General features: G+C 38.7%; 3 protein-coding genes across 3 annotated transcripts; 2 read left to right on the forward strand and 1 right to left on the reverse strand.

Moving 5' to 3' along the window:
* The first annotated feature begins 4,182 nt into the window (after positions 1–4,182).
* On the forward strand, positions 4,183–12,488 carry LOC133851848 (protein ABC transporter 1, mitochondrial). The gene is made up of 8 exons (XM_062288443.1): positions 4,183–4,918; positions 5,044–5,266; positions 5,884–6,036; positions 6,274–6,432; positions 6,652–6,811; positions 8,172–8,281; positions 10,265–10,381; positions 11,739–12,488. Exons 1-8 carry the CDS (start codon positions 4,365–4,367, stop codon positions 12,135–12,137), a joined length of 1,875 nt encoding a protein of 624 aa, XP_062144427.1. The 5' UTR covers positions 4,183–4,364; the 3' UTR covers positions 12,138–12,488.
* A 1,286-nt stretch (positions 12,489–13,774) lies between these two features.
* On the forward strand, positions 13,775–19,114 carry LOC133851849 (pectin acetylesterase 12-like). Its single transcript, XM_062288444.1, has 12 exons — positions 13,775–14,144; positions 14,917–14,999; positions 15,461–15,590; positions 15,732–15,805; positions 16,476–16,562; positions 16,642–16,766; positions 16,865–16,925; positions 17,101–17,154; positions 17,278–17,355; positions 17,772–17,877; positions 17,985–18,130; positions 18,809–19,114. Exons 1-12 carry the CDS (start codon positions 13,904–13,906, stop codon positions 18,914–18,916), a joined length of 1,293 nt encoding a protein of 430 aa, XP_062144428.1. The 5' UTR covers positions 13,775–13,903; the 3' UTR covers positions 18,917–19,114.
* Positions 19,115–20,498: 1,384 nt separating this feature from the next.
* Positions 20,499–22,248, reverse strand: LOC133851851 (uncharacterized). Its single transcript, XM_062288445.1, has 2 exons — positions 21,082–22,248; positions 20,499–20,976 (listed from the first exon to the last, which is right to left on the reverse strand). The coding sequence occupies exons 1-2, from the start codon at positions 21,938–21,940 to the stop codon at positions 20,891–20,893; spliced, it is 945 nt and encodes a 314-aa protein (XP_062144429.1). The 5' UTR covers positions 21,941–22,248; the 3' UTR covers positions 20,499–20,890.

Consider the following 22,248-nt stretch of genomic DNA (forward strand, 5'->3'; position numbering starts at 1 on the left):
CCTCGATCGCTTCAAGGACAAGTCATTGAATTGCAGCGCGCAGCTTGGCAACTGGCTGGCAACTGTTGGTGGAACTTGATGTTAGAACGACAAATTCGTTTTGCCGGAACAAGATGCCCCTACCATACAAATACAATGGACTGGGTTCAGTGGGGTTGGCAACAGGCCGGGGAGATTCTAATTCTATTCTATAGGTGTCAAAAAGTCCCATACGTCCCTGGAACTTGAATTTCACAAAAGTTGAGCGCGCGCGCAGATAGGAGTCAGAGGACTGAGGAGTTTGCATTTGCATAATTGCATGGGATAGGCTTCCCCTCCGAAAATGGGTTTTTGGTTGGTCTCGTTTCATTTGGTTATGGCCCCTTATGTAACGGATATATTAGTTAATGGACTGCCTTAATAGTTTAATGGGCCTTGGGCTTTGGGCCTTATTAGTTAGTGGCTTATTAGTTTAATGGCCTTTAAGTAGGTCTATATAAACAAGACTAGGTAAATATTTTAGGCATGAAATTTGGTATCCAGTCTTTGGCTGAAAATGGAGGGGGAGTACCTCGAATCACTCATGGAGGTTTTAGGCATCCTCGAATTTGCCTATTATCATTGTTAATTCCATTTTAATTTCTTCTTCCATTTCTCTATTTCTCTCCATTTCTACTCTAAATTCCCATTAAACCAGAAAACTTGGGCTGCCTTAATAGTTTAATGGGCCTTGGGCCTTATTAGTTAGTGGCTTATTAGTTTAATGGCCTTTAGGTAGGTCTATATAAACAAGACTAGGTAAATGTTTTAAGCATGAAAATTGTTATCTAGTCTTTGGCTGAAAATAGAGGGAGAGTACCTCAAATCACTCGTGGAGGTTTTAGGCATCCTCGAATTTGCCTATTTTCATTGTTAATTCCATTTTAATTTCTTCTTCCATTTCTCTATTTCTCTCCATTTCTACTCTAAATTCCCATTAAACCAGAAAACTTGTTACAATTGGTATCAAAGCCCTAGATCTACGGGGAAAATTGTTCTGATTTTGTTTTGATCTTGAAATTTTCTTTTCTGCGATGCAACCGATCCGATCGACGCAGGTATACTCTGCCAATGGACTCTGTGGATGGCACGATGGATTTGCTGGATTTTATCTAGTGGTCTCTGGAGTTCCGGAGCATGTGCGGAAGCAGCAAGAAGCCGAGCGGAAGTTTCAAGAAGCCGAGCAGCAACGGAGGTTTCAAGAAATCGCCAATCTGCTAGCTGAAATGAAAGCACTTCAGGAGAGTTTCCAGAATACCAGAGCTCCAGAATTTCCTCGGTTCAATGGTAAGGATCCGGAGACCTGGAGCTGTCGGGCCGAACAATTTTTTGAGTATTACAATACTCCAGAAGATCATCGCCTTTCCCTTTCTAAATTTCATATGGACGGCAAGGCACTCGAATGGTTCCGTGAATCGCGTGCCAGCAATGTTTTTACTACTTGGCCAGAATTGGTGCGATCTATGCAGATAAGCTTTGGCCGTAGATCATACGACGATGACACGGAGATCGTTCCTCTAGCGACTGACTTCATAGAGTTGGAAGAGCTACATCCAGTTCCTGAGAAGGTGGAATGCATGGAAAATGTCAAGGAAGGAGAGGAGGAGAAGAGAAATGAAGAAGCAACTGATTCGGTTGAAGAGCTACATCCACCTCCTGAGAAGGTCAAAAGCCTAGAAAAACTCAAGATCAGAGAAGAGGAAAAGAGCACCGATGAAGCAAAACACACGCAGAATACAGCTACAGATCGGGTTGAAAATTTTGTTAAGGCTATTCAAGAACACTTTTCGGTTTCTGTGGAAGGAGACAACCAGGAGGGATTCAAGAAAGGAGAAAAGGCAAAGCGAGATGACGAAGCCACAGATTTGGATGGAGATACCTATCACCTGCTCGATGAAATTCCTCAACCAAAAAATTCTTCCATTCCAGATCTGTTTGTTCCTTTTCAAGATGATGAACATGCTGACAGGGAGAAGGTGCTGTTTGCACTCAGACACACAAAATCTGAAGTGCAAAATCGAAAAACTTCCATTTACACGGTGAGTTCCTTTGTGTCTCGGGGTGCGATGGACGACGCAGTAGATGTTTTTGTCCTTAAGCATAGGTGGCGATGGAAACTAGTAGACGAAAATGAGGATGAGGGGGCGATGAACGCGAGCTTTCTATCGGAAAACGCCTCACGAATTTGCAGATTGGTTGTTCGTGAAAATGCAACCAAAATATCAAACACGAGAAAAATCTCCAGAATTTGCAGATGGAAGAAGAAGCAAATGCGCTGACTGAAGTGGACGCGCCGATATGCCTCCGTCGCCGGAGCCGAGCGCGACTGGAGACAGGATGTCCGAGAGGCCGGACTCGGGGCAGATAGGGGTGGGCAAATTATCCGCCTATCGCCTACCGACCGCTTACCGAATCGAACCGAACAGATATCGACCGCCTACCGACTTTAACCGACTAATTTCGGTTCGGTAGTCGGTATAAAATTTTATTCCGAAAGCTGGATCGGCAGCCGAACCGAACCGAACCGCCTTTTAAGCGCAACCGAACCGAACCGCCTTTTAAGCAGTAACCGAACCGAATTCTATTCCGACCGATTAACCGAACCGACATAAAACGAAACGACGTCGTTTTAGTAAAAACGAAATGTATGATCATTTTTTTTTTTTCCTTTAAAAAAATCAAAACGACGTCGTTTCATTACCCATTTTAACCGAATGTTAACCGATTTAACCGACCGCCTATTAACCGCTTAACCGACCGCCTATTAACCGCTTAACCGAAATAAATTCACCGACTACATTCCAACAAAAGTCGGTTAACCGACCGAATTAACCGACTTAACCGCCTACCGAACCGACGCCCACCCTTAGAGGCAGACGACTTGAATCTAAAACGAATGAGAAATAAGGACAGGTGGCAGCATCACATGATTTGTTTTAGAGAAATGATTCATACTCATTTCTCACAACAACCTCACAACAAGCTGACGTGACGGGTAATATTTTATTATTTTTTTTGTTTTGTTTTCTTTTCTTTTTGTAAAAAAAAATAAGAAATGATCCCTACACTCATTTCTCACAACAACCCCACAAGAAGTTGATGTGGCTGGTAATATTTTATTATTTTTTTACAAAAAGAAAACAAAAAAAATAATAAAATATTACAAGCCACATCAGCTTGTTGTGGGATTGTTGTGAGAAATGAGTGTAGGGATCATTTCTCTTTGTTTTAAACAAAGAAAGGACAGCTGGAGTCCATTAAGCTGGTATGTTGCATGGGACAACTAGAAATTGGACACAGTGGCAGCAGGGCTGAAGTGACAAGAAGAACCTACAAGCTCCTATGTGGCAGCAGCAGCAGCAGCAGCATGAAGGTTGAAGAAAATTGTAGAACAGCTGGAGGCAATTTTTTTTAGAAGGGCAGATATGTCATTTACGTTTACTTGTATGCGTTAGTTTTATGTTTTTATTTTGGGCTTTCATTTTTTTTACATAATCCGCACCTTGTGAACAAGGTGCTTAAAGGGATCGGTATTGTAACGGATATATTAATTAATGGGCTGCCTTAATAGTTTAATGGGCCTTGGACCTTATTAGTTAGTGGCTTATTAGTTTAATGGCCTTTAGGTAGGTCTATATAAACAAGACTAGGTAAATGTTTTAGACATGAAAATTGGTATTTAGTCTTTGGCTGAAAATGAAGGGGAAGTACCTCGAATCACTCATGAAGGTTTTAGGCATCCTCGAATTTGCCTATTATCATTGTTTATTCCATTTTAATTTCTTCTTTCATTTCTCTACTTCTCTCTATTTCTACTCTAAATTCCCATTAAACAGAAAACTTGTTACACCTTACATTTAGAAGGAACTCTTGGGCTTTTCAAGGCCTGGCCACTCACCCAAAAGACCCAGCTGGTCTAGCCATTGTGCTCCAAGCAGCGGTTGTTGCATCGTGGGCTTGGGCCACATTCTGGACTTGGTCCAAATTCCGTGGATCTTGTTGCAATTGGGCTGTTTTTGTGCTAAGTGCTCAACAGATTGCCCGTTCAATGCTGCCTGTGGTCGCAGATCAGATACAGAGTCGGAAGCTATTTTGGTCATAGCAGTAGTGATGTGGCAGTCTCTACACCTTAGGATACTTTTTCTTCAATGAAATCCCAACCCTTAAACCTCAGAAACCTCAATCAATCAAACGGAGAAGATCCCAAGTCCAATTACCGTTGAAGAAGTTTTTGTGTCTGTAGCTGTTTAGTTTGAAAAGAGAATTTGGTAGCAAACGGCAGAGACAAAGGAAAGGGCAAGGCGCAGAAGAATCCTCTAAAATAAATTGGTGAAATAGTGAATTGTATGGGTTCGTTGAAGGAGGTGGATAGGCTCGTGAATGGGCTATCTTTAATCGCCAAGGAGTTGGTGAAACGTTCCCAAGTTCTGGAAGCCGCCAAGAATGGAGATCTCCAAAACCTAATCAAGAAAGCCATTGTATCCGCGACTGACCTCTCCGGCCTCACCAAGGGCAAGGTCCGCGGCCTTTCAAACCCGGCCTCCTCCAACCCCGATTCCGTCGTTCACTTCACAAGTACCACCGGTAACGATTCCTCCGAGGAGGCCACGCCTGTTACCTTTCAACAACAACAACCCTCATCATTAGGATACCCTGATCAAAAAAAACAACAACCCTCATCATTCGATGCTGGCAATGATACCGATAATAATGTGAGAGAAGATGCTTCTTCTTCTTCTTCTTCTTCTTCTTCCGGGGCGGAGAATTTGGATATTAGACATGGGTCTGGGTCGGTCAAAGAAGCTAAGGAGGACAGGGGCATTAATGCCCAGATGGAATTTAAGAGGAGGAAGCCCAGGGAGAGGAGAGTTCCTTCCACCCCATTTTCCAGAGCGCTTGGGTCGGTGCTCTTTTGATTCTATAGCTGCATGTGTTATTTATGGATGACATAACTTTTTTCGCTTATTCAAGTTCTTCAACTCTATTATTATTGTCTCTTTTTTTTTTTTTTTTTTTTGTAATAAGGTTTGCTGGTCTTGGAGCTGGCCTTGCGTGGGGAACCCTACAGGAATCTGCGAGGAGGCTTGTTTTTGGCGCGCCACCACAAAACAAGCAATCTGCGCTCTCTCCATTCCTCTCCGAACAAAATGCAGAACGTCTAGCCCTTGCGCTTTGCAGAATGCGTGGAGCTGCTCTTAAAATAGGGCAGATGCTGAGTATACAGGATGAATCCCTCGTCCCTCCTCCGGTATTCTCATTTTTTTTTCCCCTTAATGCGTGTACTTCAGTTGTTTGAGGTTGCTTCTTTATTCTTGAGAAGGTGTACTATTAAATGAAGAGGTTCATGGTGGATGATGATAATGAAGAGGTTTGGGAATGATTTGCTGAGTGTCAGCATTTTTGAGCTGTTGTTGAGCTTACAAACCATGCGATCCGATACGTTTTTAAAATTTTCTTATATTTTCAGTAAACTGTAATCAAATAACTGCTCAGTTAGAGGGCTTTTGACTTGGCTGTTCTATAAAAATGTATCATTTGAATGTAGTGGCTGAGCGCAGTGATTGCTAAATGCCATCTTGCAAGGGATGACTGACAGGTTCTATGGGAAGGATTTTACATCAATTGTCATAATTTTACAAAATATGAATTTGTTATCAAACATAGTGGAACTATACTAGGCTATGGGGGCTTTTCTAGGAAAATGGTGATTATGATCATTCTCATTTTCTTGGTTTATTGTAATTAGTACTGTTACATATGCTTGGAATACTGGGAAGTTTTTTTTGTACTGATTAAGTCTTATTTTTGCGTGTGTGTGTGTCTTATGCTTCACTGTGTTTTTTGATGTCTTTCAATTCCATGTAGATCTTGGCTGCTCTGGATATTGTTCGTCAAGGGGCAGATGTGATGCCAAGAAGCCAGCTCAACCAAGTTTTGGATGCTGAATTAGGTCCTGACTGGTCATCGAAGTTGATTAGTTTTGATTATGAACCAATTGCTGCTGCAAGCATAGGCCAGGTGATACGACAGCTTCATTGCTCAGTATTATTTGTGGATGCTAGTCTCGTCAACAAAATCTCCCCCTCCCAACACCTGTATCCCACGCCCATCCCTTTAGTCACATCCTATCACCTTTGCTTTTGGAACGAGAAAATGAGTAAAGATGGTAGATAATTGGTATCAACAGATGTTGTCTACTTCTATATTGTTCACAATGTTTCTTCTGTTGGCCTCACAGTTCTAAAACAATTTTAGGTGCACCGAGCTGTCACAAAGGCTGGTATTCAAGTGGCAATGAAAATTCAGTATCCTGGTGTTGCAGATAGCATTGAAAGTGACATAGAGAATGTGAGACTTCTTTTAGATTATACAAACCTAATTCCGAAAGGACTTTATCTTGACAGAGCTATTAAGGTATGTATATGTATATGCATTCAAGTATGTATATCAATGTATTGTATGGGTTAGCCTTTAACACCATTTTCTTGAGCATGCAATCTCTGAGACACTCAAACTACTTAAAATTCTTTGCAAAACCCAGTTAATCTCATTGGTTCACTGCAGATGCTGGCTGAAGCTTAGAATGTATAGATCTGTTGAAAATGCATGCTTATGTTCTTGAAGTTTTTGTAGGTGGCAAAAGAAGAATTATCTCGTGAATGTGACTATGAATTGGAGGCAGCAAATCAAAAACGCTTCCGTAATCTTCTATCTGGCATGGAGGGGTTTTATGTTCCATTGGTTGTGGACAATCTTTCAAGAAAAAAAGTCTTAACTACAGAACTTGTTTCTGGTAATTATATTACATCCTCTATCATACTTTCTTGTTTTACTTATGAGGTGTGTGCAATCTAAACCCAAACTTTATCAATGCTCCTCAATGGTCGAAACTCCGAGAGGTAAATGGGCAATTTGCGCAGTTGCATTAAAACAAAAGCCTTCAGCATGAGCCACATGAAGAGCTACTTATAAATTAAATTGCATAAGCATGATTTGTGACTCCAAGAAGTATGCATTTTCTTTCTTGTAACATTCAGCATGTTTTTCAACTTAAAAATCCTAGTCATTACAGTTTTTTTTTTCCCCATCTTGTCTTCGTTTTTTTTTAAAAAAAAAAATAAGTAAATCAAGTCTTATTGAAAGCGTAAGGCACCCTTAAGTACACCAAGAGTATACAAAATGAAACACTTAACTAGGAAGAGAAAAACGAGTAAGGAAATCGAAAAAACTAAGCGACAGAGGGGACAGAAAAGCCACCGTCCACAGATACAGAGTATGAAAAAACAAAAGAAATGTGGCACATGCTTTGTGTGTAAAAGAAAAGTCATGGGCATAATTGGACAGAGAAGTGTGGGAAAGTGGAGAAGTGAGTTTAATGAAGGAGTTTTGCTGATGTCTGTTGATGTCATCATCCTTTTGCCAAACTATGTGTTTCACCTTTTGTTCAAATACATTGAATTCTATTTTATACACTGATAAGGAAGGACTTTTGAGGTATTTTCATGAAGAGGCAGATTGAAAACTTCTCCAAGATCCTTATTAGTTGTAGAGACGTTCATACTTATAGATTATCTGTTTTGAGCTGCTTTAAATCTAAACTGGACAGGCGTAATATGCACCCAAGTGCTGGTTAGAAGACACCTTGCTTCAATAGTTGTGACCATCAACAGAAATTGCTGTTGAGGAAGATTGGCATTTATTAAAAGCATCAAAATATATGATAGCTTTAATCTCACTATAAATTAATTGGCAGCTGGATTTTATGGAAGGCCCCACATGTTGAACCAATATTTGAGTTAATAAAAAAAGGAAATAGCTTATATTTTAATTCATAAAACTATTGTACATGAGTACAATCTTTTTAGTTTTTCTAATCAAATTTTATCTTAGCTCTTTATATAATAAAAGCAGTTCAATAAGTGCAAATGGTGTTTCTTGCCGTGGTTCATGTTGAAGATATTGAACAATTTTCTTCCTGGTTTCTCCTTCTTGTCTTCAATAAAGATAATCTTCTCTTTGGGAGATTGTATATTAATATGATGCCAATACAATCCGTTTTTATCATTACTGAGCAGAAATAAGAAGCAAACAAAAAAATCTGTCTTATCAATGCTGGAGTTTGAATTCATGAGATTGACTTTCCCTTGTTACAGGAATTCCAATTGATAAAGTCGCCTTGCTAGACCAGGAAACTCGTAATTATATTGGGAAAAAGTTGCTGGAGCTTACTTTAACGGAGTTATTTGTATATCGTTTCATGCAGGCATGTTCTTTTCTTTGCATATGATAAAGTATCTTTAACTCTTATGTGTTTGTCTTTCTTAACTTTTGTCTTGTATCCTGTTTGTGTTTCTTTTACTATCTCCTATATGCATCTATTGTACTTCACCTTAGGAATCGCTTGGGCATTTGCTATCAACTACTGAGGTTGTTCATAGCTGCAGTGGCTGATATGAGATGGTATCTGAAACTGAAACTTCCTTTCAAATTGTTTGGAGTTCTTGGATCAGATAATGTAATGTAATAAAGTTTGAGGGGATTAGGATAAAAACCTACTTGCGGTTGTGGCCCATTGGAATGTCAAATTTGCAGAAGTAACTAAAATGTAGCTGAAATGCCCTAAGCCTTGCTGTAGAATTATTGCTGTTATCTTAGTGGTAGCTCAATTTGCAGAGCGAATTGCTGATGATAATTTTCCAAGATAGAAATTCCCCCTTTTTAATTATTTCATGCCGCTGATAGTTGGGTATGGATGACATGCTCTTTGCTTTAAGGAGCATGCTAGTTATTAGAAAGAAAGGGACAAGTGTCCCTATTCTAGAAGGTGGTGAGATTTTCCTATGAGTTCCTATGGTGAGGTGTTCATATTCCAGAATATTGTATTTGTTCCTATATATATAACAACGAATTGTGAGGGTTAGACTCTATTTTGTGAAATACACTACTCTTGACATGGTATCAAAGTCTAGGAATTAATAATAATAATAATAATAATATATCTATCCCCCTATTTTGCCATTTTCTTATTTGCGTTTTCTTTCCCCCTATTGGAGGTTGATGGTTGTGCGATTGACCATATCCATGTGGTGGTCAATGGCTGTGAGTGATGGACAAAAGAAAAAGAAAATATTTTTTTTAGTAAGTAAAATCTAAGGATACAAAAAAAAAATGTCTGGCATATGTGGTAGTAACCAATGGTTATCCTGTGGTAGTGGTGCTGTGTGTGGATTTTTTTTTGTCATTTACGTTGTTTGTGGTGATCAGCCACATCTGATGAAGTGGTCGGTAGTATCTTCGGTGGTTACAGTGGTGGCCGGTAGTTGGTTGTGGTTACCGTCCCTTAGTGTGGTCATTTTACATAGATTTCTTCCTTAGTGGTGTTTGTCGACATAATATGGTTGCTGACAGTGAATCTTCAGCCGGTTTGGAAGACGAAGGTCAGTTTGGTTACAAGTGCACACTATCCTTGCTCCGAAATAGGAATATCTCTTGGCTCAGTTTAATCCTATTTCAGGTCTATTTTATTCTAGTTTTACCTTTGGGCCAGCCTAATATTTTCCTTCCTAAGTTCAAAGCTCGGTCCATACTTGAACGGCTGAATCTTATTCACCCGAGTCAAGCCCAAACCCAATAACAAAAAAATGCAGGCCTATATCTGACCTGGTTGGTATATTTGGTTCTGGCTAGTTTCAGTCGGTTACAGTGGTTCTCTGACTCAATGGTTTCCAATGATTTTTTGACCGGTGACGATGTTTTCCAACAAGTTTTGACTGGTGTTGGTATTTTCCGGCGAATTTTTTTACTAGTATTGGTGTTTTCCGGTGTTTTCGACAAATATTGATGTTTTCCGGTGAGCTGCGACTGGTGATGGTGTTTCCTGGTGAGTTTTCAACTGATGATGGTGTTTTCCGCGAGTTTTTGACTGATGTTGATGTTTTCTAGCGACTTTCGACCGGCATTGGTATCTTTTGGCTTGCTTCAGTCAAATTCATTGTTTGGCGGTGAGATTCTAGATGGTTTTGGCATTTACCAGCGAGTTTTGACCGGTTCTGTTCTTTTTCAGCCTTTCATGTCGATTTTGGCTGGTTCAGACATTTTTCGGCCAGTTTTGTTGTGTTTATATATTTGACAGTTTCTTCACTCAGTTTCTTAGTAATATTAAGAGTTTCATTGACACTTCTACTGAATTTTCCCCCTAACTATGGTGTATTTTTGTCTTGCGTGTATTGTTGTTGATCTAGTGCAGACTGATCCTAATTGGAGTAATTTTTTGTATGATGAGGCAACAAAAGTAATTAATCTCATCGACTTTGGAGCAGCTCGGGACTTCCCTAAAAGCTTTGTTGAGGACTACTTAAGAATGGTGAGTTCTCTTTGCTCTACTCTTGGTTTACTTTTTGATCTCAAATCTTTATCCATTTTCTTGTTCTCTTGCATGTGCCTTTATTGAGGTTCAAACTTCTGAATTTTGGTCTCTCTCTCTCTCTCTCTCTCTCGTCCTTTGAAAATTTATGCGGTTCACATTGATGACATTTTATTTAATAATTTATCTATAGAGATGACATAGTACAGAGGGAGAAAAGGAATGACTCAATGAGCATATAGGCACACTTGACCTCAAAGAAGTCCATTGAAGCAAATAGAGCACTAAGCATTCTCTTTTCTTCCTTGAAATGGCAATGATGTCACTCAACTTTGTTTGGTTGCATGTGTGTGTGTGTGTTTGTTTTTTTTTTCCTTGAATCTTGAGCAGCCCCATTCTGTTCGGATTAAGAGGATTTAGATTTTTTTGAACCGACTTTGTGTGTGTGCGTGTGTTTGTGTCTGTTCAAAGGCATGCATGTGTAGGAGTGCGTGCACATCGAAAAGCATATGATGAGGTGTTGATTTCAACTCACCTGCCTTACTTTCTGTAACAACCAAGTAGCTATATTTTGGTGTTCAATATTTCATTTGATCAACTTAAAAGTGGAAGCTTTTGCTTAACATGTTATATATATGGATACCGGCACATCATAGCTCGAGTGTTTTTACTTTTGCAGATTTTTTGAATTTATGTTCCTCTCTTTCTTCCTATTAGAAATTATCTTGTATACTCCATGTGTACTAGGGTTGCGCCCCTCTGCACTTTATTAATGATATGGCATTACTTAATAAAAAAAAAATGTGGAATTTTCATAATTAACGACAATTTCCTAATAGCCAGGACATGACTCATAATTAAACATAAGGTCCTCATTAATAGGACATATATTTAGTTGTCATAAAAATCTGGGTTTCTCACCCTCCATGACAAGGCCGTTTTCTAGGGCCTGTGGGAGCTGTGAATTGTCCACCTTGGTTGTATTGAGTTTGAAATTAATGAGAGGTTGGTGTGGGCTATGGATTTTTTTTGCCAGGGCCAGGGGTTGTGGCAGGCCCCCCTAGTGTCCCAACTTGGCTCTGAGTTTTGCACTAATTTGTAGTGGGCTGAGTCAGGTTGATAGCCGGTCATACAATAACTTCAGACCATGATTGATTACAATAGAATCCATGAAGTTAATGCTAGATAGTTGGATTAATGCTGCTGGTTCTAACATTTATGGTGGTCTGCCTTGAGGTTGTGATAATGTGAGATGTCAAACTCAAGTTGGAAGCGTGATCAGTTTAGCTAACAGTTTAAATACTAGACCTTTTTTTTCTGCTGAGCTCCATTTCCGTTCATATGTATGTTTGATCAGGTAATTGCATGTGCAAACGGTGATAGAGATGCAGTCATTGAGATGTCGATAAGACTCGGGTTCCTCACAGGAATGGAGTCAGAGATAATGCTAGATGCCCATGTTCAAGCGGGTTTTATTGTGGGATTGCCTTTCTCGAAGCCTGGTGGATATGACTTTCGTTCCACCAAAATTACTCAAGGTGTCTCCAACCTTGGGGCTACAATGCTTAAGCATAGGCTGACGCCGCCTCCTGATGAAGTCTACAGTCTTCATCGGAAGCTTGCAGGTGCATTTTTGGCCTGCGTCAAACTTGGGGCTGTTGTACCATGTAGGGAATTATTACTTCAAGTTTATGAGCATCATCAATTTGGTGAAGAAGATGGTGAGATCTTGTCAAGTGGCGCAAGTTCTTCGTAGGCTACTAGGCTTATAACTTATTTTTTATCTTATTCAAATTTACATGTAATAAGTCTTGCATGCAACTATGCTTGGCGAGCATCATAAATGGAGAGAGAGAGAGAGAGAGAGAGAGAGAGAGAGAGGTTGTAGTTTACCTCGTTGGGAAAAAATCAAACTAGAATTGCGCCAGACAAGACATTTAAAATGCTTTGTCGATGATATAAAAGGAGTCATTTGAATCCTCCATTTAGGTATAAAGTAGGGGCATGGTTGTCTTTTCACATTTTCATGGAATGTGAAAAAACAATTATGTCTCCACTTTATAACTAAATGGGATGAACTCCACTTTTTTAAGGGGAGGGGGGGGAGGGGGGGGGGGGGGGGGGGTGATTATATGGAGCCGTTTGTAAATTGAACATCGTGTTTGTGCCAATTAGAATGGATCACTTGCATATGTGGGGGATCCATCAACATATTAGGTATGGGATCCTGATTGTTTTTAAGTGTACTCAACAAATTTCGAGCTGGAAAACATATTGAAAGATATGTGTTCTTTTTATATAATTTCTTTAAAGAAGCAATATTCTTGTTATTCTTTGCTTCAAAAAGGATTTTTATGTGAGGGTTTCAAGAAGAGTGTTTCTTGAATCAAGTGGAAAGTGGTGATGAACTCATGAATATTGAATCTCTAGACTTTGAGCTTATATGGAGACTTTTTGCTCTCCGGAGCCTTAGGGCTTGAATTTGAACAGAGCTTCGATGATTAAACATTTTGGAATTTTTGTCTCCTACAAAATTAATAATCTTTTACCTTTTTTAAAAAAGAAGGGAAAAAGAAATTGTTGTAACTTGCTGAAGGTACATGTTCATGGTCTTTACATTTTTCAAAAACAAAGCTAAATAGAAGCTGCCGGTGAGAACTGAGAAGGGGCATGGCAAAGCAAATAAAGTTAAATGATGTTGCTGTTTGGTAATCTACTCCAGGTTCTAACAGCTTAACAGAGGGTTGGGTTTTGAAAGAAGAAAAAGTGGGTTAATAAATATATTTTTGGGCCAGAAAAAAGGGCGCAATTGATGGAGAGTGGATTTAGGGAAGGTGATATGTGTCGGTGGCACGCCATTGGAGAAAGAGGGCGAGAGTGGCAGCGAGTGGTAATACTGACAAAATAAATTTACTGAAAGAATGATTAAAAGAGGAAACTCATGAGGTGCTTTCAGTTTCAGAGATGATCACATCACAATAAGAGTGGACTTAATTAATTATGTAATGACTTTCGTGGAGATTAAAAGAAAGCATTCTATAAATACAGAGATTTAAAACGAACTTGTCTTTATTTTCCTTGTCAATTAACGGACTAATCTTCCACACGCTTAACGCTTTTATTAGTTTCCAACAAAAACAGCTGTATATGGATTTTGAATACAGCGAATATAAAATCGAAAGGAAAAAACTAGATTGATTTTACAGCTATACGCATGCTCCACAGTTGGTCAGGCAGAGACACAGAAAAAGACAAAGGTCTACTGTGTCACTCTCTTTCTTCCCAATTGTTTTGACCTTTTTTTTTTTAAAAAAAATGTCGGCAGCCTGGATTTGACTGTGGAGTGAAATATATATATATATATAATTTTTTCAAAAAAAAAAAAGGCCTGCATTGCATTTCCATTTTCCGCACCCTCTCATTACTAAAATAGAAAGTAGCAAACGTGTGGTAAAGTTTGGGTAGCAGAGTGAGGAGGATGAGGTGAGTAGTTGGGGATAATTAAGAAGTAGAAGAAGAAGAATGAAGGCGACTCTGACTGTGCTGGGGTACGTTTGTTGCGTTGTTGGGTTCGTTTTGAGTGGATCCGGGCATCATGCTTCTGCTTCTTTCGAGGAGCTCAATCTCAAAGAGCTGGAGATAGAGAAAGAGAAAGACGGCCTGCTTTCTCTTGTGCAGAATGATGCGGCGGCATCACCTTCTTTGCCAAAGCCTCTCATGGTCCCTCTCACTCTTATTCAGGAAGCTGCTTCTAAAGGAGCTGGTATCTCTCTCTCTCTTCCTATTTGTTTTTGTGATTGTGTAATGCATGCCCTGTACATTGGCTTCGCTGAGAAGCTACTTCTATTCATTATGTTGGCATCCATTGTTCCCATCATTCATAACCATTTTTTCCTCTTTTTTTTTTTTAAAAAAAAAAACTTCTCATATTATATTTGGGTTGTGACTTTGGACAGCAATTTCCTTTTCGTGTGAGCCATAGCAGCTATAATTAGTTTATCAATTTTAGTTGCAGACAGCGCTGAAGTTGGCTCAAATATTTATCCAAACCGATTATATATTGACTGCCTCAATCCCATTGCTGCCTAATGCTAAAAGTTACAACTATCATGTATTTTTTTTTTGAGACATTAAGTTATCCTCATTATTCTTTTCGCAGTAGTTGTGGCTCCGTTCGACTCTTAAAGTATTGACTAAATAATTAAATTTACTTATTTTTAAAAGCTTAATCTTTTAATCTTTTAGGATAAGTGGTGATTTAGATTTGGTATCAGACCAGTGGTCCTAAGTTCGAATATTATGTTCTTCATTTACCTCTCATTTCAATTAAATATTTTATATATTGGGTCTCATCTATTAAAAGAGAGTTTGAGCCCACGTGTGAGAGGATTGTTAAAGTATTGATTAAATGATTAAATTTACCTCTTTGTAGTGGTGATTTAACAGGGTGTAATGGATGTCTTGTACATTGTGTATCGTGAAATGTCTCATACATGGGAATTGAGTTTTCTGTTTGCTGTCTTCTATATCAACAGTCTGCTTGGATGGGACGCTACCCGGTTATCATCTGCATCAGGGTTATGGATCTGGTGCAAACAGTTGGCTCATTCAATTAGAGGTGTGTGACACCTCATTCAAGTAGTGGATTTCTAGGATTCTGAACAAGGATGTTTCTATTCTTTATCCATGTTTGATTTCTAAAGTACCTTGCTTGTAATTGGCTCTCTATATAGTATGAAGCGGTTACTAAATGAAAATGACATGTCGCTTTTACTCTAAAAATTAGTCTTGTCTTCTATTCCTTAAACACTTTAATTATTTTTTTTAATAAATAAGAAGTCAACTCCACACCTCTTCTTCTCTCAAAATAACCATGTTGAGTAACACAAAATGTTTTTCAAAAAGTTTATCACACAATTTTATTAAGTAAAACCCACCAAAAAATTAAAAAAAACTCACAAAAAACACTTCCCAACTTTATATCACTATCAAAAAAAAATTTCAAATCAAAAAGCAAAAAATAATTTTAAAACACTTAACAAACATATTGTTTTGGCTAATGATTGTGGATTGATGTAGGGTGGGGGATGGTGCAATACGATAAGAAGCTGCATTTACCGCAAAACAACTCGTCGTGGTTCATCGAAATACATGGAAAAGCAGATACCATTCATAGGAATATTGAGCAATAAAGCTGAAGAAAATCCTGGTTTATTTTCCAAGCCTTGATACTTGCTCTATCTATATCAAATAACTTTCTCTTTGTTTTTATTTTTTTATTTTTGAATTTTTGCTCCTGTTGTTTGGTTGGCTGAGCTTGTACCCACGGAGGGGTTTCTTATGGTTGCAGATTTTTTCAACTGGAACAGAGTCAAGCTACGTTACTGTGATGGGGCATCTTTCAGCGGGGATAGTGAGAATGAGGTTGGTTGGAGCATATTCTGCCTTCCCACTTTTTCCTGAAACATTAGATACTTTTGGCATGAGTTTTTCCATGAACATCCTGGACATTGAAGACTTAATGTTTCATTTGATCACTTGATTAAAGAGGTGAGGTGCAATCATTTACGAAATTATAAGCCCCTAAAGCCAAAAACGGTGTATTCTATGATTCAAGTGTTAAATATTACAAGCTGACATGATTTTAGTGTTTAACAAGGTGCTTCTAGCTGTGCTACTATCAAGTTTAACACACTAGTCATTAATTTTGAACGAGTTAAATGATTAAAAGACCTTTTCTAGCCTGGAAGCTAATAATTCACCCTTCTTGCTAGACCCACTGTAGTTATACTTTTGTGATTTTAGTGGCATTTATTTTTCCTAGATAGTTGGATGAATTGTATTTCATGGAAGAATAAAGATGTATAATTGTTTGACGAGCAAAACTCTGATTTCTTGTAAAAGTATTAAACGCATGAAAACTCCATGTTTTATGATTATTGGCTTTGACTTTATCTACTAATCTGACTAGACTTTTTCACCTTGTTAGTTCTGGTTATGGACGGAGTTTGCAGGGTCAATTGGGGTAAAAGGATTGTTCTGACTTTAAAATTTTATACAATTGATTTCATGTGTGGATTGATTCTTGTTTTAGAAGGCGAAACTCAATTTTCGAGGACAACGGATTTGGTTAGCTGCTATGCAGGAGTTAATGTCCAAGGGAATGCAGAACGCCAACCAGGTTTATTGTTTAACTTTTACTGTTTTATTCTTATTAAGCTTTGCTATTTCTAGTTATTTTATGTTGAAATGTATTTCAGGCTCTTCTTTCTGGATGCTCTGCTGGGGGTCTAGCATCTATACTACACTGCGATGAGTTTCGGGACTTATTTCCAAAAACTACCAAAGTGAAATGTCTTAGTGATGCTGGATTGTTCCTTGATGCGTAATCAGCTATAATTCCCAAAATCTTTTGTTACTTCTATTAACATGTAAGTTTTTGAACGGCACAAGTTATATTGATGATTTCATTTGACCATATAGAGTTGATGTATCCGGTGGGCGCACTTTAAGGAATATGTTTGAAGGCGTGGTTAACTTACAGGTAATGTGCATCAGCTGCCCAAGTTATGTTATTTAAATGTGAAGAATCATCTTCGCAAAGATTTATTTTTATTTTTAATGAATTGAAGCATTATCTAATTTGTGGGTTATGAACACTTTTTTTCTTGCTTAGCATCTCTAAAAGGTTTATTATGGATATCTGTATGTAATTTTAGGAAGTGCAAAAGAATCTGCCAAATACATGTATCAACTACCTGGATCCAACTTCGGTGATTTTCTATCCTTGATCATCATGAAATTTCTGAGTTAATTTTAGTAAGAGAGAACATCTGAGAATTTGACATATTTGAACTCTCTCTCTCTCTCTCTCTCTCTCTCTCTCTCTCTTTCAGTGCTTCTTCCCTCAGAATTTGATAGCGAATATTAAGACACCATTATTTCTTCTAAATGCAGCCTATGATGCATGGCAGGTAACTTTTTTTTTTTTTTTTTTTTTCTTTCAAATTTACATTAATTTGTTTTTCGTTTTGGCCACTTATATCCCATCCAATCCAATAATTATCAGTGGCAAGGATTGATAATTAGTTCTCTGTGCTTCCTTGACTACCCACGAGTTGCAAATGCTAGATTGTCTTACGCAATTCATTTTTGAGCCCTCTCCTGTATTGGCTCTTTTTTCAAACTGCCATTGTTAACAAACAGCATGTTCCTTCTTGTTTGGCGGAATCAATAGATTTCCTATAAGGTTAAAATAATACCTCTGAGGCAAGTAGACCAATCATTGTTCTGTGACCTTTTTGAATTTGCGGTATCATCATATTTTGACTTAAATGGTGTTTAGTAACTAGAATTACTAGGATAAATCTTTTATTTTTGTTTTCATCAGCTCCAAGCTAGCTTAGCTCCACGATCAGCCGATCCTAATGGCTATTGGAATGAATGCAAATTGAACCATGCCCAGTGTAATTCATCACAGATCCAGTTTCTCCAAGGTGATCTTTTATTCATATTTTTGTTCCTTTCACTCTTTGATGTAAAATGTTTATTTAGGCATATTAAATAATTCTGGTTTTCTTCGTTTTTTTCCCCTATGGAGCAGACTTTAGAAATCAAATGCTCCATGCCATCAGAGATTTCTCAAGGTCCAGTCAAAATGGATTGTTCATAAATTCCTGTTTTGCTCATTGCCAGTCTGAGAGGCAGGACACCTGGTTCGCAGATGATTCGCCCCTAATTGCAAACAAGGTATGCACTATCTAGCTATCTCTGTAGCTATCTCTCACATTGCAACGTTAAAACTTTTTATATCCAAATTTACACGTATCTGTTCATATTCGGGACTTCCATATGATGGATGCTTTAGTTTCTTAATGCATTTTTTTTTTCTGTAGCTATCTGGGATTTTAGGTAGAATGCCTTGAAGTAGAGGGTGTTTTGACCCATTATATTGACATGGTATAAGAAGTGAGGGTTGGTAACTATACTATTGTGTTACATGATATTTAAGTGAGTTAGATAAGGTACAGGAGAAAATTAAGATGTTTGACAACATCTGCTAGTGAGATATTGCAAAGCTAGAGACCAATATTGCAGCATGCAACTGAAGCCAAATTGCAAAAACAGCTAAAATGACATTGGAAGGAATATTGAATAGATGAGTAAGAGAGCAAGCTGAAAGCCTTGAGGAGGCGGAGGAGAGAAGGAGGTAGGACGGTAGGGACAGACTGGTATTGGCTGTACCACGACTCTACATATTAGTTTGGAAAGAGCCAAAACTTAAAATGGACTATACGCCTTGATTAATATCTTTACGAAAGTCCAGATACATATCCTTTCTTTTCTGTATATATTTTTGTATGTGAGAAAGAAAAAACATTATCTATGATTTTTGTCATTGATTTGGTTACATTATTCTTTATGCAGGGGATTGCAGAGTCTGTTGGAGACTGGTATTTTGATAGAGTATATGTAAAAGCTACTGACTGCCCGTACCCCTGTGACAGCACCTGCCACAATTTAGTTTTCAAGTGAGTGTGAATTTATTCAATGACTCCTCAGATTGCTTCTTTATTCATCATGCTTCCTATTCCCAACTGTGAAAATTGTAACATTCATTTATTAAGGTAACAAAGTCATACTGGATGAGGAGTGCAAACTATAATAGCTAGCACATTCTTGCCCATGGGTTTTGGCCATGCATTTATGAATGAGATTCTGTTGTATCTTGAAGATTCCCCATACCCAAATTTCCAGAAATAATGCAAACTCACACACACAAACACTAGTGCTATAAAAAAAAAAAAAAAAATACAGCACCATGCTGTAATTTTTTCAATGGTTAACATCTAACTTCATCTTCTCTATTTTTTTTATAAAACGCTTAACACTAGATCCTGACCATTAAAGAAACTACAGCATAGGTGCTGTAGTTTTTTTTGCAGCACATAGGACCTCAAATCTTTAACTTCTCACAATTGCTAACCTTTTAAATCTTGTACTGTACGCGACCAACCTCCCACCAACTCCCTAAAGGCATTAGGCAAAGGATTAAGCGTAGGTGCTGTAAATTTTTTTACAGCACCTATGCCTTAGTAAATCTAAGGGTTTGGATTTGATTTCAAGGTTTTGGATTTGAACTTCTGAAAACCAAGTTTGTTACCAGGAAGATTTTTGAACTACCATGAGTCCCAAACAGAGTAATTTTAGAGTATTGGTGCCTTAGGCAATTTGTAATTGGCCAGTGTGTGAACGATACTAAAAAAGAAGATTTCTAATTGTTGGTTTGATAAGGTTAGAATTTAATGCTGGAAGGAAATGAAAGCAGTATCATGTTGTAGGCCATCAAAGTCTAATCAATATCCGTAAAAGGAGGGAGATGATGTTAAAGGCAAGTGCCCGTCATACTGTTTATTAAGCCTGTTATTCATTAGGTGATGATTCCGGTTGCCCGCCAAGTATAAGCTTGATGCCCATAAGAGTTTAACATATCTTTGGCAGTCTGCATGCAGAGATTATGTCACATTGCCTGAAATCATTTAAAAATCTTCATTCAAGCCACATTTTCTTTTTCTGATGTTTAAAACAGGTGGTAGTGGATGTAGGAAAACATATTATTATAAATGGACGTGAAGAGTAATATTACTTCAAACTATTATGGCCTACTGTCCCTGTTTGCATATTGCCCGTCTTTGGGGTTTTGAAAAGTGAATGATGCGCTAAAACAACTTAGAATTGAGATCAATCAACCCTAAGATCACGTTTTGTATTTTCGTTTGAGCAGACCTTTGTGTTTGAAATCTACTCTTGTTGCTGGACTCCCTCCACTACAAATTCTCTATAACGGAAAAAGAGTCTTTCAGACTGGTGCAAGTTGTGAATTGTGGACTGCCATTCTCTCAGGGGAATAGGATGGAAAGAGAAGCCTTGGTGGAGAGTGTTTAAACCCTCAGAACAACATTCTCACTCGACTTATAACAAAACTTTGGCAGTTAAAATGGGGAATAGAAAATTTGCAATTTTATATGGCTGGACCAGGTTTTCATTGAAATGGGACATGTACAAAGATGCTGCAATTCAAGCAAATGAGTTTCCCCATTCCCACGGCATCATCATGTAAAAAATATCACTGAATAATTTCACATGCATTTTCCTTGCACACACGGTATTATACATTTATACATAATCCTCTTTCCAATGGAGTAAAGTAAGCACTCAAATCAATCAACATGCAAAAACTGAAGAGAGAGTGAATACAAGGGCAGACCAAACTCGAAAAATCATCATGGTTCCATCCTCAACCCTGCTATACTTAACAGTGATCGGGATATTTACATATGTAAAGGAAGCTGAATCTAAAATCCCAGCAGGAGGAAAAAAGAAAAATTGAAGAGAAGCTTCAAGAATATATATATAACCCCTTTCGTGGACAGGAAAAAAACAGAGAGGCCGAGCTAACAGAATTAGAAATGGAAAATGCGTAACTGATGGATAGCAAACTAGTCAGTTTCAGTTTCCCTGTCGAGATGTAGACGCTAGCGCCACTGCCTGTGCCCAGACCTTGAGCCGAGCCTTCACATCTCGTGGATCATCACCTAATTAAAATTTCATAAGGTTAGATTCATCGCTCAAGAAAAGATGTCTAGTCGGTTGTCGGAGCTGCTAATTATCATGATCTGAAAAGAGTAAAGAGAACAAACCAGGGCTGGAGATGCGCCAGTTGGCAATTGGGGAATTGCCACCACTGCTGGTGTCAAGTGTAGAACCAGAAACAGAGAGACGAGAGGGCATCTCCAGCATGCGCTCGTGTTCGAGCTCAAACCCAAGATCTCTGCAGGCCTTCACTTCCTCCAAGTCCATGCACAGTGACCTTTTCCCTCCCTTTGGCCTTGTTATTACCATCAACCCGGCTCCTCCTCCTCCTCCTCCGCCGCTAGCCCCGCCTCCCTGGTCACTTTCCCCACTCACGCCGCTATGACAATTAACATCCGTCCCCGTGCTCGCGCTTATCATCATGTTGCTCTTGCTCTTGTTGCAATCAAAATTGTCCCAACTATACTTTTCCAAGACCGATCTCTCCCTTATCATTCTACTCCTCCTTGCATTGTTCCGCATCCTTTTTCTTACTAAAACACCCTTTTGCGCTTCATTTTCGCTGGCGTACTCTTTCACCCCTATCAGCTTCTGGTGATGATTCAGATTCAGCAGTCCACACGACCGGTTCCTACGTCGCCGGGGTGTTGGTGGAAGTGAATAACAACCAGGTTCATCATCGGAGTCAGACGACAGCCCTGTTCGTTCTTTGCCTTCTTTTTCATCGGAGAATTCCCCGTCCGCATCAAAGCTTTCAATGGACAAGCGCGAGATGAACATCCTCATGCCATTGCCATCTTCATCGTCTTCATCATTCCCATACATGGAATTGCTTGTACACACAGAAAGCCTGGATAAGTTGAGGGGATGGGGTTGTTGATCATGATCATACCCGTCGTAGATATCATCTTCATACTCATCTCCCTGCGTAGAAGAGTGGATGGTCATAGTCTCATCTGAAGCCATATCCAAAAAAATCTCCTCCAGACGTACAGATAATCAACTAACTAGATGCTAAAGCAATCCAAGTGTCAATTATTGATGCTAGCACAAGCACGGGTGAGAAAGGGATGGCAAGAATACAAGTGAAGAAGGTAAAGCGTTCATTGATGAATCAAAATTAGAGACTCTGGTGTGGGATCGTATAATAAATGTAGAGAGAGAGAAAGAGAGAGGAAGACAGGCGTTTGGGCTTTCGTGAATCATTCGTTTCTCACTTCATGATATCATATGATAAGGGCAAAAAGAAAAGAAAAGAAGATAAACGGAAGGAC

Source organism: Alnus glutinosa, chromosome 12 (genome assembly GCF_958979055.1).
Source record: "Alnus glutinosa chromosome 12, dhAlnGlut1.1, whole genome shotgun sequence".
Classification (NCBI taxonomy): domain Eukaryota; kingdom Viridiplantae; phylum Streptophyta; class Magnoliopsida; order Fagales; family Betulaceae; genus Alnus; species Alnus glutinosa.